Source organism: Odontomachus brunneus, unplaced genomic scaffold (genome assembly GCF_010583005.1).
Source record: "Odontomachus brunneus isolate Ranch 3 - 2012 unplaced genomic scaffold, Obru_v1 Obru_scaffold_051, whole genome shotgun sequence".
In the NCBI taxonomy this organism is placed as follows: domain Eukaryota; kingdom Metazoa; phylum Arthropoda; class Insecta; order Hymenoptera; family Formicidae; genus Odontomachus; species Odontomachus brunneus.
This window is the reverse complement of record NW_022639501.1, coordinates 719,157-735,291: the sequence shown is the minus strand read 5'-3', so window position 1 is coordinate 735,291 and position 16,135 is coordinate 719,157. Positions and strand designations below refer to the sequence as shown.

At 44.7% G+C, this 16,135-nt stretch overlaps 1 protein-coding gene across 9 annotated transcripts in view; it reads left to right on the top strand.

The window, feature by feature from the left end:
* The window catches only part of LOC116845402 (protein tiptop), a 244,921-nt gene that overhangs the window by 82,560 nt on the left and 146,226 nt on the right, over positions 1–16,135 (top strand). Inside the window, exon 1 of one of the 9 annotated variants that reach the window (XM_032818047.1) lies at positions 10,165–12,490. The exons of the other annotated variants lie outside the window; for them this stretch is intronic. Within the exon in view, the coding sequence (XP_032673938.1) occupies positions 12,391–12,490 (100 nt within the window). The 5' untranslated portion in view covers positions 10,165–12,390. Of the gene's footprint in view, positions 1–10,164; positions 12,491–16,135 lie in introns of those variants that run through there. 9 annotated transcript variants of the gene reach the window in all.

Sequence of the window (16,135 nt, the reverse complement as noted above, 5' to 3'; positions counted from 1 at the left end):
CTCTCTCTCTCTCTCTCTCTCTCTCTCTCTCTCTCTCTCTCTCTCTCTCTCTCTCTCTTTCGTAGACCCGCGTCCCGGGGGAACGGATAATCATACGTTCAACCATCTCGCGCCTGGGCCCGTGACGTTTCGGGATGCCGCGCGGCTCTTGTCCGTAGTGTCCCCGGCTGTGTTTTATCGGCTCGTTTTCTCGTGGTGTGCAATAAGCTTCAATGAAGCCGTAACATTTGCCGGGTCAACACTCGTTAGTCTGTTTAATCGTTTGCTGGAACCGTGTCCGTGTGTACATTACGTTTGTTAACTATTCAGCTAATCTGCCATTTCGACAGCTTCTCATGTGTATCGTTCCGTGTACATCGAAGAAAGTGATATTTTTCTCACGTGAGTTGTGATAGTGACGCAAGCTATCGTGTACTTATCGATTATATTAAATTGAACAAAGAAGTTCTTCAAATAATATCGCAAATAATACGTAGATTTATTTATTACTCATTAGAGGAAAATATGATGAATAATTGGTAACAATTGGTAAAAGGAGGGTATGCATTTTAGGAAAATGCATGATTTCCAGGGAAAATCAACGTTTAAATGTCTATAACTATTTTTCCCTTTACTCGTAATTTTAAGGCCAATTTTTTAATTCTACGGAAAAAAATACGAAGGAAAAAATAAGAAATTTGTGTTCACCTAGCGGTCCCCAAATCGCCTAAAAGTCATACCCTCCTTTGATACACAGTCCAGAAAATATAAGTAGCACTAAGATTCTCTCTCTTTCTCTCTTCACAATCATTCAAAGAAGCCAAGCAATTTTCTTCTCTTTAATTGTATTCATTGACAAGCTTAACCTTTAAAAAAATGTGTAAAAAAGATGCAATTACTAAAGTGACTCAATTGGTAGAAAATAGAAACTGCCTTTTAATTAATTTTAGATGCCCATAAAATCTTTTTTGTTTTAAGTAGATAGACGCATAGATCACCCATTGTTAACAAAAAGTAAAGTATCAAATTTTATGGATCGCATAAGTACGGCCAATTGTACACGCGATCGTCTGCCGATCTTCTCTGGTTAATAACTTAAAAACCCACGTGATTACCTGCAAAATAGTAGAGGACTTTTCTCTTCAGTCTAGTCTGATCTATAAGCGCGCGACAGCAGGTGTCGCCACCGCAGCTCATTTACCGCACAGCGCGTGATCATTCATTAATCTTCTTCAATTAATAACACAAAACTGTACGTGGTTGTTTGCGAAATGGTAGAGAAATCTTTTGTTTGGTTTGACCTGACCTATACGTGCACGAGAATTTTGTATATTATCATCGTCAGACACCTTGTGTGTGTATGTATGTGTATAAGAGGATTCCGTTAAAGATAAGATTATACTTTCTTGAGTGTACTGTATTGAAACGCGATGGGAACGATTAGAAGGGCCAGCGAGTCTTGACCTAGTAAATGTTGAAGGCTCTGTTGAAGCTACGTGTACTCGCTCGCGTATGTAAAGCGCGATGTATGTGCGCGTTTTGCTCGTGCGCGCGCGCACGCAAGTCGAAAAGCTGTCATCTGGAAGGCAGAATGGGAGGCAAAGGGGCAAAAATTTCTACGGGCGCGCGGAAGTTACGTTTGAAGTTTTCGTCGACTCGATCGATACGCGCGTGACGAGCCCTCGGATTAGCTCTCACGACGGCGATCACGTCTACGCAAAGAGACACTGTTACGGCCCGATGTCGAGTTATCGTCGTCTTGAAAGCAGTTTTATTTTAGCGGATGATTAGCTCGCGACTCGCACGCGCTGCGGCATTACTACGACGGGGCACGCGATAGGTATCGCACGATCGTATGAATCTATAAATTATTGACTTAAATGGGTCACGGATCGAACAAGACACCGAGTGTCTATGTTGGAGGCGCGTAAGCTCTCATCAAATGAATGAAGCGGAAGTCGCAGCGCCGCCCGGTCGTCGTTATCGGCACGTCGTTTTTTTGTCCCGCCGGCTCATCTACGTCGATTAATTGCAATTGCTTCTCGCAGCTATACGCGAAAACGTGGGCGTCGTTGGCGACTGTTGCGCGCGCGCTTCGTCGACGACGCGTCGCCTTCGTGGAATGAAATGAAGCGTGTCAAACGTATGTAAGAGATGAGGTGGATCGATGTGCGCACAATTCGACTCGATTGTTCTTGCGATAATTGTCGCGCGAGCAACACCGTATTCAACGGAGACAACTCCTTCGCACCCGTTGCAAAATTTGCAAATCTGATTGGCGCGTAGAAAACGGTATGGTTCGCGAACCTGTTTGTGCCAATCAGCTTCGATATAGCAGAATGTGGAACAACTAATTATGCGGTCGCCGCGACCACAGAGCAATCGCCGAGTTACGGTGACGATATCTGACTGCTCCGCCCGGAGCGCATCCGTGGTAAATGTCACCCCAACAGATTTCTGCTTGCCACAACCAGATCACGCGCAACTACACTGAAAATATTATTTTTGTATTGGGAACGAAAATATCTGGTACATACGACTTGGTGGTTGGTATTACCATGGTTTTATTTGCGTCATGTATATGGGAAAGCAAAATACACATATAGGGACAATTAAAATTTTTGGTTGCAATTTTCATCTCGACAAGATCTTTTCTTCAGTGTATATTAATGCACCGAAGTAACTGAATTGTATCAGCCATATACGGAGAGAATATTTCAGTAAAAAATTACGATACAATCTAAGTAGTTTAGGAATAGACTGGCATTATTACGAAAATGATAATAAAACATAATAAAAATGACTACAAACATGATAATTTTACTATGATTTATGATCACTTTTACTATGTCTTATTATAATTTTCATCATAGTGCCAGTCTATTCCCAAAGCATTATAATTTTTACAATATAATAATATTCTTTTCCGTATACATATTATCATCACACAAAGATAATTGGAGTAATGCAATTGTTCTACTTACAACTGAATACCTCTGGTTATAATATGCCATACCCATCAGATTCGCGAACACTTTTACACAACAGTTTTACTCGCAATTACAGTTTACAGTTGCATTTCACAGTTGCAAAGCAGCTTTTCTTGCTGAGCGCGGCCATTGCGACTTTGAACCGAGACGTATTTTCCAGGAAGGATGCATCATCGCGCGAGTCGCACGGTGCTTTCGCGAAGCGCGCAGTTTCGACGCTTCCCGGAGCGCATCGGGAATGCATAAATCGCGCGATGGTGACTTAATGCCATTTTACTTAACTATGCCGTCCGTGCCAAAACTGACAGGCGCCGAGAGTTGGTACGGCCCTGAGGCGGTAATAAAAATGAGAGGAACGCGAGAGAAGCGTGTTGCTCGATCTGACGGCTGATGGAGACGTCTTCGTTCCAGACAGACGCCTCGGACGCTCGCGACGTTTGATCGACAGTTTCTTTCCTCCTTTCGCATGCGTCGCGCCCGATCGAGTTCGCTGTTTCCACCTCACTCTCTCTCTCTCTCTCTCTCTCTCTCTCTTTCTTTTTCGCTCTCTTTCTCTCTTTCTTCCTCCCTCTCCCCGCGTTCTACTTTCGCCCTCCTCGTCCTCCTCCAGCGCCTCTCCGTCTCTTTCTCGCACAATCTCCAGTCTCTTCCGAGGTCCAAAGGAGGCACTTCTCGCCCCGCCGCCGTCATCATTCGTGTTTTTGTCGGGGCGCCTATAAATAGATTTACCGAGCAGCGCCTCTGGAGCCGGCCGGGGCCAGCTTCCTCGCGTCACACGGTCGTCATGAGATTCAAGGTCGCGTCACTGACGGACCCGAGATCGCCCTTTGTCTCGACAGACCTCGCAGACCGGTCGAAGACTCGCAGATCGACTTCACCGAACCACTCGTGTATTATGCCTCCATGTGAGATCTTTCTGCCGAAAGCCGCGGACATGCATTAATCTACAAGGCGAGTGCATGGCATCGCGCGCGAGATGCAGGCAGCTCGTTCATTCGGCAGCTCAAACTTTGACCCATCGCGGCTGTACGCACGCTGCTCGAGATGTTTTCAGCGCCCGCGACTTTTGAATGGCTTTTGAATGGCTTTTGAATGAAATTCGCCGAGCTGGTTCGATCGATTGATGTTTGCAGACTTGAACTTCACCAGAATTAGAGGGAGCGTTGAGTATCGGCGGCTGCATTTCGAATTTAACTAGAAGAGTTGCGCGCGCGAGGACTTCCTTTCGTTCGCGGAACAAAACGTGCGCCTCGATGAGAGTGCGACATTTTGCTGACGAGACGTTCGTCAATCTCTCGCCGGCCCGATTTATCATCGATGTAACCCGCAGTCGTTATCACAGCGCGCGCTCTTCTCGCTTCAAGTACAAGCCTGATTAACAATCGCTGCGATCCACCGCGCGCCATCGCGGCGGGCCTCGCGAATCTCACGTCTATTTGTTCTACTTGGCGCGACTCGGCGGTTTTACAAGTATTCATTACCAATGTTGCATAACGACAGATGTTGCAACGGAACCTAACACATTCCACCGAAGGAGAGGAGGTCTTGACGCTGCACGTCGTGTGTGCGCGTGTGATCAGCTTTCTATTTTATTATTGTGTCGAAACGCCTGGCCGCGTGATTTATTGCTGTTTTAATGAGCGTCTAAGCGACATAACCTCTTATCGGGCGTAATATAATTATGTCGTTAAACGTGGCGAAACACGTTTTCGTGAGCGCTCAAAAGTGGGACGCAAATGCGTACGGGGTATTCACTGGCGATTCACGAGCGAGAAGCAGCAACGAGCACACCTCGAGACAACACCGTCGCGAAGAAAAAAAAGATATGTCCGACGAGAATAGCAGTTTGCGGAGCGAGGTTTAAACGGGGAGAGCGTCGGGGTTATTAAGAATTCACTTCCCTAAATTTCCGACGAAACGACGCGCTCCTATCCCGCGGTGCTATCTGCCTCTCTCGATGCCACGGCCAGCGGACGTCGTCTTTCAACCTGTCGTGAAACGGGAACGTGATGCTGCCTCCTGTTTCATTCAAAATCCCTCTGTAAGGAAAAAAGAAAGAGAGAGAGAAAGAAAAGGGTGGGGCCCCTTCGCCCTTTCTGCTGTCGCTGTCTCAGGAAATCAGGAATGCTCGATAATCATCGGTAAATCACTCAGGCCGCGTGTGCGTGTGCGACATTCAGACTGCGTGTCCACGTACGCACGCACACACGCACGCAGTGTCTTACCTGTGCGTATCCACAAACGTGGGTCAATCTTTATGGCGGACATAACTCGCCTGATTTCACTGGAGATTATCTCGTTATTTATTGGAAAGGTGGCCACGATGTCCGCGGCTGCCCGAAAAACCTTCTCTTCATCGTCTCCTTCTTTCACCTCCTCCTCATCGTTCTCCCCTCGGCTCACTTATTTATATCAAATGTGTACGTCCAGCGACAGGTAGGAGCCGATCGTCGATGATTCACGGTGATACGGAGCTGCACGTAAAGCCGTGCGTGGCGGCTTTCACGCTCTCTGGCGCGGAGAAATCTTTCTTCCGTGTGTGTGGAAGCCCGCCTCGGCTCGTTGTAATTATTATTTTATCTCTGTCTCTCTCGCTGAGCGCCGAGGCGTCATCGCGCGTTAAACGTCAGGCTCGAGCCCGTTGATCTCGCGATCACGGGATACGATCACACCTTGCGAGATCGCTCGGGACGCGGCGAGAAATTGGAAGCACGTATGAAAAAAATGTTAAAGTCGAGTGGCGTGCGCCTTCACGTGGGAGCAGCGGGAGCTCTTAATATACGCCTGTGATATGCCCGGGTGATGGGATTTAAAATTTGATCTTTGTTGCACCGTCGAGTTGTGATCAGCTGAAACTCTGGTCGAAATTCGATATCATTTAGGAGGCAAAGTTACTTACGTATAATCGAGTGACCAAGGTTGCTCGAGTTATAAATCGTTCACCACTACAATCACTGCAACAGAGCACTGCGTTTAACAGAGTTACCACCGAGCTTGGTTCGAGCAAATTGCTATGACAATTAAATAGTACCGTTAATTAGTGGCAATGCAGCGATCGTGCAACGTGGAGAAGATGTGGCGAGGTAAAAACGCGCGGCAGGATCGTCGCCGTCGATCGATCGTGTTCGGCATCACCGAAGAAGAGCGAGTGCGCGAGGATGTACGCAACGACAGTCGGTCGCTCGTACTCGGGTAAACGTCGGGCGTTAATTCTCATAACAGAAACTTCCTAAACGCGAAGTTACGAATACAGTTCTACGGGTCGTGCAACGGTAGCAGCGGCGGCGGCGGCGGCGGCTGCTGAGCGGCGAAGGAGGCGTCGGCGGGGGTAGTTTTAGCGCGTTATACATGCCTAAGGCGTCGTGGGTATCTTCGGGGATGGGCGCGGGAACGGAAAGATGGACGAGAGGGACGAGCGGCGGAGGTCGAGTGGAGAGAAAGAAAGAGAGAGAGAAAGAATGCAGGCTGCACAACTTGATAATAATAAACTGAAAAAGGAGCAAAGGGCGTTATTTTAAAAGGGAAATGCAGCGCCGCATTTTTATGTCTTCGCCAGAACTTTTCATCTCCCGTACCCGCGCTAAAAGGTATCGCGGGTGCGCGGGAGGAGGGGGAAGGCGCGCCGAGAGGGGAAAGGGAGGAAGGGGCGACGCGGCAACGGCCAGCCGGCTCGTGCAAGACAAGATGAAGAGGAGGATGAAGGAGAGACAAGGCGGAGGCGAGGGGCCGTCAGGGGAGGCTAAAACGCGGAATGAAACGGCAGACTGCCGCTGATGAAATTCATAATTTAGATCCAATGCGCTCTCTGTACCTCGTTTAGAATACACTGCTATTTATAGTCGAAATTTTCCTTCGGTACGATCCGCCCCGCCCGTCTATCCCCTGAAAAGAGCGCGAGGAGGCCATCCCCCGCTCACCCCTGCACCACTACCATCACCACCAGCCACCCTTCTGCCTTTCCCTCGGATTCCTTCGGACGGATGAGGATGCGCGCCACGTGGGCTGAAAATCGCGGCGCGAAGAGCCGACGTTTGCGATTGATACGCGACTGCTGGTGAATTATACACGAATGCCCCGGGAATGATGAACTTTTATCGTGTGCTAAAAATCTCCACCCTCGCCTGTCTTCTCCATCCCTAATAAAGATAGGCAGATCGACAGACAGACAGAAAGTTTTCTCGATTTATGTATTCTGACCATTATATTAACACTCAAGTAGACGCACGGACGTGATTTCCAAATATAATTCATTTTTATGTATAAGTAGCTACATAAAGCATTATATTTTAACCCCTTAAATGATGTGTCTGGAAAAGATTCCAGTGACAATATATGAAATTCCTCTTGATGTCCTAAAACTGTTATATTTCTTCACATTACAGAAAATATAAATAAAAATTAGATAACTTGGTACCTTCTCTTTCAACATTCTCTTCAAAGAAAAGAGCAATAAAGGAAAGGAAATCCAGATACGCTTATTGAAGGCTTAATTTTGAATCACAACTAAAGAGGTTGAACATGAAACAATAATTTTTAAGCGTCGCAAGTTAAAAATCTGTGCTGAAATGGATTTGTCTACACGATTTGGAGAAACATTCGTTTATTTATTGAGACGTGTTCGCGGTGTGTGTGTGTGTGTGTGTGCGCGTGTGCCTCTTCGAGGCGTCCTTGGTCCGCGGGGGTGGAAGTGGGGCAGGCCTAGTGAGCGCGATCGGCAGGGCGCGATAGCGAGGGGAGTCGAGAGCCGAAGTAATTGAACGTTGGCGGGGTGCGCGCGAGTACTACTCGAGCAGCCGACGCGGAGGCGAGGCGGCGGTGGTGCTCGGTGGTGCTCGGCGGGCGCATAATGCAGGCATCCGAACCGTAATGCACGCTAAACAGGCGGATAGCGGGGCCGTACGTTAGCCGCGGAACGTCATATTATTCCACGTGTGACGGCTGGGTGGCACGCATCTTGAGGCACTGCCCCTTCCGTTTATCGTCCGCTGTCGCGTTTCGCCCGGCAGTTACTTCGTCCCTAATAGGATGTAATATTATACGGAGAGTCACGTCCACTCGAATCCGCGGGCTTTAACGGTGACTGGGCACGAAACGGCCTATACGTCCGACGCCGGCTATCCGACGACGCGCCGACCCCGCCGTCGTACCATCACATTTGCAATCAGCGAGAGGAACAGAGACAGAGACAGACAGAGAGAGAGGGAGAGGGAGAAAGAGCGCTCTCGGAGCCCTTCGAGTAGTGACGCGAGGCGCGCAAAAGATCTCTTTCTGTCTCTCTCCTTCTCTCTTTTGCGTCCAGTCCGTCGATACCGTGACTGAAAGGAGTCAGGATGAAAATTACGAATGGCAGCGGCGCAGAGACCGGTAGATCCGCGGCTCGCGATGCTCGCGCGTCGGATGATTGCGGAGCTGCTGCTCCTCGTCGAGAATGAGATGGCAGGTGTCGCGCGCCGATGGCCGCTTCTCCGATGTCTTTTGTCCGCCGCCGACGGTTGATTCGGAGACGGGGAGTTCGTTCCAGGAGATATTTCAAAGTCACTTGGGTGGATTCTGCGTCTCGTTAATTGCGCCAATGGTCGGATAAACTTTGGATGTTTGCGCGTTCAACGCAGAAGTGAGACGTGCGTTCGTTGCCGACGAGAGACGAGTGCTCTTTCGCCGCAACACTTCGCTCCGCTTTGCGACTGTCGCGACTCAGCGCGCCGCGATCGACGAAACGTTGATTCACGTTAGACGATCAATTCGGTGCGAGCGTTCGACGGGCTGCATACGTTCTCCCGTCGTGAAAAATCGTAACGGCCGCGGTCACGTCCGCGGCGTGCACGCCCACGCCGCACTCGCGTGCCGGCGCGTTAATTGGTTGCGTCGGAGTATCGTATGGAATCCCGAAGCAATCGATACGCGGCCCTATCCACCTACGGGGCGATTACCGGACCGGCGGGCTGCACGACCCCTTCCCCACCCCCGGGAGGGGGGGAGGCATTGTAAATTGACCGTAATTGCGTTCAATGTTACGCGCGCACACGGACGGATCAAAGTCAATTGCTCCAAGTGACGGTGTGCCGCAAGAAACGCAGCCAATTGGCTTGGCGCGCGCGCGCTCGGTCATCTCCGGTCGGACATGCAGCGGGACAAGGAACTAGTCGACGACGATGAGGAATCGGCGCGCCAGCGCTGCCGATCTCATCCTTCCCCGCGCAATCTGTCATATTCGGTATTTTCGGCTTCTCGCCGCGGAACTCCCGACTGATAACGTCAGAGGCAAGAAAATACACGATAATAATTTTTGCAAAATACGTAGATATATATATATATATATATATATATATATATATATATATATATCCGACTGAATATCTCTATTCTTCCAAAACTCCTTTTTATTCTTCTTGAATCTCCTATCAAATCCTATCAAAACTCCCAGCGAAAATTATAATAAACAAATTAACAATAAACAAATAAAAAAGGAAAGTTTGTTTTTATCTAGCAATTATTTCATAATTCATTTATCAGAAAAATGATGGATATATACAGGGTGTCTCACACTCTCCTCCGGGCATTTTGTGGCGACGTAGAACAGGTTGAGGTGAACATAAAAGTCCTATACCGTTTTGCGATATTCGCAATAATTATCGAAATATTAATTGTAGAAAATGATTATGTAGAATATGGTAAATGAGTTATAACAGCGACGACTGCCGTCGTGTACTTATACTTTAGGTCAAATTGAACAAAAAAGTCCTCTACCATTTTCCAAATAATCACATAGATTTTTAATTATAAATTAAAGAAGATTATTGCACGATTTTGCGTGATAATGCACTCATCTTCTTTAATTAATAATTAAAAATCTATGCGATTATTCGCAAAATGGTAGAGGACTTTTTTGTTCAATTTGACCTAAAGTGTAAGTATACGTCGGCAGTCGTCGCTACTATAACTCATTTACCATATTCTACATGATCATTCACAAATTTTCTACAATTAATAACTCGATAATTATTGCGAATATCGTAAAACGGTATAGGACTTTTATATTCACCACAACCTGTTCTACGTTCCCACAAAATGCCCGGAGGTGAGTGTGAGACACCCTGTATATATATATATACACATACATACATACATATATATATATATATGTGTGTGTGTGTGTGTGTGTGTGTGTGTGTGTATGTGTTTTTAATAATAAAGAACAATCAAGATCTGCGATTGACTTTTACTTTCGTAATGAGTGAATCAGTGAAATATTATTAAAAGCAATGAATATACACTGATTTGCAATTATAAGTATAGCACTAAAACTGTCCAGTGCTATATTTATAACTGATATCAGTGACTATAAAATAACGCTTGCAATTGCTCAGCAACTTTCCTTTTGCTTTAACGACCAGTAAATTGCCGCAAAATCACATTACCCGCAATCTATTTTTTTAACTTACATTTCTGTATGACTGCTAATTTTACACTCATTTATTGATTTCTGGGACAAAAAGCGAGTGTTCGGACTATTTTGTAAATCTGCGCGAGCGGTTGCAAGTGTCACTTTATGAACATATCTTTTTATCTTTATGTGTTTTACAAAAATTTTTAGCATGCGTTTGTCGTTTCTAACCTGATAAATCAACGTGGCCGCAGCGAGGAGTCTCAAGCTACCCGCGGTTTCGAAAAGAAAAATATTTTAAGGATTTAGTACAAGAATTTGTTAGAGATGCTACATATGTTTTTAATAATAAAGAACAAGATCTGAGAAATCAAAGAATCAAGATCTACGATTGGTTCTCACTCTCTTAAAGTGAATTAGTGGAACATTATTGAAAGCAATGAATATACACTGATTTACAGTTATAAGTATAGCATTGAAACTGTCCAGTGCTATACCTATACTTTTAACCGATATCAGTGGCTATTCACTGATTCACTTTAAGAGAGCACAATCCCTCTCTTTGTTTATTAAAAATATTTTAATTTTACCGTTTATTGTTGTGATTTCTTCAACTCTCTTTTTTTATGTAATACTTGGGTCTACAGTGATAGCAGTTATCGCGAGAATATCTAGCAAGATATCTACTTCCGACAAATTGCCCGTTCAATTATTATTGCAGTTGTGTAATAACTCGTAATGGGGACTCTCTATTGAAAGTCAATATTCCCGCGTAATTAACACGCGGAGTGTCAGGAGAGAAAGACTTGAACTTTCGCCTCTTGTGAAACTGAAAGAGCACCAGGCAGCTTAATTGATCGATCATCGACCAAGTAAATCGATCGGCTGCAATCGCAAACGTTGATTAACCGACTTCATGCGACGGATCGTATCACTGACTTCCTTAGTAACTAGACACAGTATGAATATCAATTGATGATACATATCATCGACAATCGAGTATTTTTAATAATCCTGAGTCAAGATTTTGGGCCCACATTGGTTTTGCAAGTTTTCCTTCAAACTTGAAAAACCAATAAAACATTTCCAGGTGTGAAATGCAGGCTACATCGTTATCTAATACTATGAATGATTATTTATTACCTTTCTCTCCGTTAAAACTAAAAAAATACGCTTAATAATTATTTGATATTCGGTTATCTCGATGTTCTATTTGTATTTGATTTTTCCTCAATTGTCCCAAGTATAATAAATGACAATAAATTCAAAAGTTCTGAAATTAAAAATCAAGAAATGATGTAGGGCCAACAAGAGCCAATATGTGTGAAAAAAAATTATTTTCACTAGAGGAGAAAAATCAGTAAGAACAATAAATTGTTTTTGTCTTTAAGACAAAATATATTAATACTTATGTTTGGCTCTTATTGGCCCTACATCATTTTTCTGATAAATGAATTATGAAATAATTGTTAGATAAAAGCAAACTTTCCTTTTTCATAATTTGTTTATTATAATTTTCGTTGGAAGTTTTGGTAGGATTTAGAGATTCAAGAGGAATGAAAAGGAGTTTTGGAAGAATAGAGATATTCAGTCGGATGTGTACCAATTGAGAATTAAATTTCGATTCGGCACAATGACAAGAACTGTGTAAACAGAAGTGAGAAGAAGTCGTTGGAAAGTTCCAGAAGGAACTTGCGGAATGTTTTGAAAGATTGTTGTGACCCCCCTTGGCCGCCGCGATTATGTATACGTCATGGTTTGGCGGACGGCGACGGTTGGCGATCGGGGGGAGCGACTTTGCTCTTCTTGTCGATTGTTTTGGTACTCTTGTACGACGCGTGCCTTTTTGCGACCGGCTCATTACGTGTCGAGGCGACGAACGACGCACATCTTTCGACGAGTGAGTTAGAGCTCTCGTCGTCTCTTAAAGTATTTTATTAATCGCGGTCTCTTTGGCACATCGCGTTCAATGACACGTTTCTCTGATCGAATCGCATCTACGCGAGTGTGTCACTGACAGTGACAAGTGCGAGTGCCATGATGGACTATCTAGAGCAGTCGGGAACAGGATGCTGGACCGGGAAACCAGGACGAAGGACACGAGACGCCAAAACGCGAACAACGATATATTTATCAGGTGTGCCAAAAATTATCTATAAAACAAAATGATTCGAACGGACGTTTTTCAAATTCACGAGAACAAGGAGGTACCCGAGTCGAGATTTGGGCTTCGTAGTTATTTGACAAATAATTATAGAAGTTTTTCATGAATTTCTGATTATTCGTGAAGTAGCTTAAGTTATCCAACATTATCCGGGTTTCTTATATTTAGAAAGAATCTAAGTTCAAATTATTACAAGTATCAAAGGGATGAAATTAGGTGGAATGTCCAAGATCCTTTAGGGAATAATTGAGCTAAAATTTTGCCTAGATCGATCAAAGGGTTTAAGAGTTAATAAGAAACACATGGACATATTTTATTATATATACAGGGTGTCCCGAAACTACCGGATGTTATTTTAATGGCAGATTGTTTAGAACATTTTAAAACGAAAACTTTCACACAAAAATGTTGAGACTATAATAGTTTTCAAACGGGAAGCGATTATATTTCACCAACAGGGCTGAGATTTCGCGCACTCAGGCACGTCGAAATGACAAGTGATAAAGGTGCTCCTATGAATGTCACTTTTTTTACGATATTATAATCATATTGTATAAGTTTACAATAACATTGTCATAATATGTTTTGCCGCTTCTCTACGCATTGCATTAGTATATTTTTTATACGAATAATAGTTGTAAGACATCTTAAATATGATTCAAGTAAAAGTGACATATTTCAACTTAATCTGTCAAAGTGTCGATCAATTATTATCATGAAGGTGTCCGCTATTCTATATGGCGTGTGGCACCTTCACTTGTCATTTCAGCGTGCCTGAACGCGCGAAATCTCAACCCTGTTATTGGTGAAATATAATCGCTTCCCATTTGAAAACTATTAAAGTTTCGACATTTTTGTTTGAAAGTTTTTGCTTTAAAATGTTCTAAAGAATCTGCCATTAAAATAACATCCGGTAATTTCGGGATACCCTGTATATATATATATATATATATATATATATATATATATATATATATATATAGAGAGAGAGAGAGATTTGTAACTGTATTTCTATTACGTTCTACTATTTCATAACAAGAAATATTAATCCAAACAAATATAATAACAGTGCGTTTTAGTACGAGTCTATAATTAATTATGTTTCTTAATCAAAGACGCGTAAAATAATTCGCAAGTATAAATATCGGCCTTGGAAGTAAAGTTCGCAAATGACAATCTGTGCATCCAATAGTGGCCAATGAGGCGCGAGTTTCACTTTAAATTTACTATCGCTTTCTTTTCTTCTGTTTGTTATTATTATTATATCGAATCCGAGTTTAGATCTTTTACGCAGCAAGCATTATTGAACATACAATGCTTCTTTGTCCTAAGAACTTTTCCTCTTCTTCAATCTCCAAACTATCTAAATTCCCAACGTTAACAAGAAAAAAGAACAATAAGAGAATTATAAAGAAAAAAAAGATTTATTATTTAATCTATCAACTGATCTCATTAATTTCATTGCTTATAGAAATTGAGATAATCGAATATTCAATAATTCTGTGAATATCTATTTGTTGAAAATACTTGGAGTCTAGTAGGTTTCCTTAATATGCAAGAGATGTGGCAATAAATAATCAATACACGAGCTGCATAATGTTATATTCCCATTGATCGTTCAAGTTTGACAGAATTTGCGGAGTTACTGCACGGAAAAAAAAGATTTGCTAATATATGGACAACTAAAATTATTAACTGCAGGAGCAAATTTTCTTGCTTTCATAGCATGCTTTCATTTGCTCCTGCAGTTAATATTTTTAGTTGTCCATATATTAGCAAATCTTTTTTTCCGTATGTGAATGAAAATTTCGACTCGGATTTACGCGCACAAAAGAAATCTCGAGTTTGCACAAATCTCTGATTTGTTTGAATAAACGGTGCAGTCTTACTGCAATGCGATCTCTGTGAATGCTCGAAAAAGATATCTATAATAAACGAAACGCTCGAGGTCTCGCTCGGCGATGGTGCCGCGGCCATCGACTCGAAACGATAACCATCTCTCGTTGCGGAAGTGATAGAGGGCGGCCCTTAGCACGAGTCAGTTGCGAATGCGCCGCATTCGAAAGATAATCCGTGAAACAAGTCGCGCCGACGAGCACAGCCGAGACAAGTGCGCACAATAAGCGTCGAGTGGCGATTGCTTGACGTTCCGTGGCTGGTCTAGAGAGAAAAAGAGAGAGTGAGTGTGAGAGAGAGAGGTGAGGGGAGAGAAGCGGGAATCCCAGATCGAGCGAGTCTCCCGAGGGTGAGACGATGCGTCGATCAAACGGCCTATCGGCTCCGCATTGAGAGGCAACTTTTTCCCCTTCCCACCGGCTTGCCGATCATTAGGAAGCCGAGTGTCAAAGTGTCGGGCTTGTCACGATTCGCGCGTCCATTCGCTCGTCCGATATCGTCGTGCGGCATTTACGCGGTTTGTAAAAGGTGAAACGCGAGATTCGCGGCGCGTCGATTCGCCGCCGGAAGATGAGAAGCTGGTCGATGATAGCGCGTTGTCGCGCGCGGCTACAGTCACGGCGAGCGAGGACACGGGAACAGATTTTCGCGAGCGGGGACGTGGCCCAAGACCGCGGAAGACATCGGATCGGCTAATTACCCGTGAACATTAGCGTGTGCTGCGCGATGGTCGCGAAAGCCGAAGCTTATCCAGACGGCGTACTTGGCTGACTCTCTCTCTCTCTCTCTCTCTCTCTCTCTCTCTCTCTCTCTCTGACGAGCGGGAATTAAACTCGATTGTTAATCGATCGCGTCGACCCGTGCGTATCGCGTTTTTGCGAGAGGTGAGCGCGATACTTTTGACAGTTTGAAATTGGTATCCACCTGCGCGGGTGCGCTCGCGCGCGAAGCCTATTGGCTGTTTACTGGCGAGAAACGGGACGTAACACGGGCCGCGAGTGTCCGCAGGAATCAAAAAACTGACGTGAACAGTGGAAGGCGATTTTCATTGTCATTGGCAGTGCGCGCGAAGGATTTGAAAGGTCAAAAGTGACCACATATTGTTTCCCGGCGTGATCATTTGGAAAAAAAGGGATCCAATGAAGCGCCCTGTCACTGTTTAACGCGTAAATCGTGGCCCGATTGCTCGATGCGGGTCCAATAAAAAACGAGGAAAAAAGTTTTATTTTAGTAAACACAAAAACGGTGAAAACAACAGTAACATCGCTTTCACCCAATGGATATGATGAAAAATCCATTTACCGGCGTGGACCGTCTGACAGATCGCGCACCCCGACGACTTGCACGTCACGCGGAGTAAATTGCTTCGAGAGAGAAAGAGAGAGAGAGGAGATGTCTTGGTTTATGGAGGAATTAAATTGCGTCGGGAGATGACCGCGGGTACACCCGGCACGTCGCACTCGAGGAATCAACGCGCCATCCACCTCTGTTAAACCGTTTCCGGATAACGAGGCCGCAACCGATACTTCCGCGCACCGGTCGATCGGTTTCCGCTCTCACGAGAACATTGCGCCGCGTCTAACGGTGCGGTTGGAGCGCGGCTGAATTCTTACGGGGAACTGAACGAGGGGAATCAGAGAGAAAGAGAGAGAGAGAGAGAAAGAGAGAGAGAGAGAGAGAGAGAGAGAGAGAGAGAGAGAGAGAGAGAGAGAGAGAGAGAGA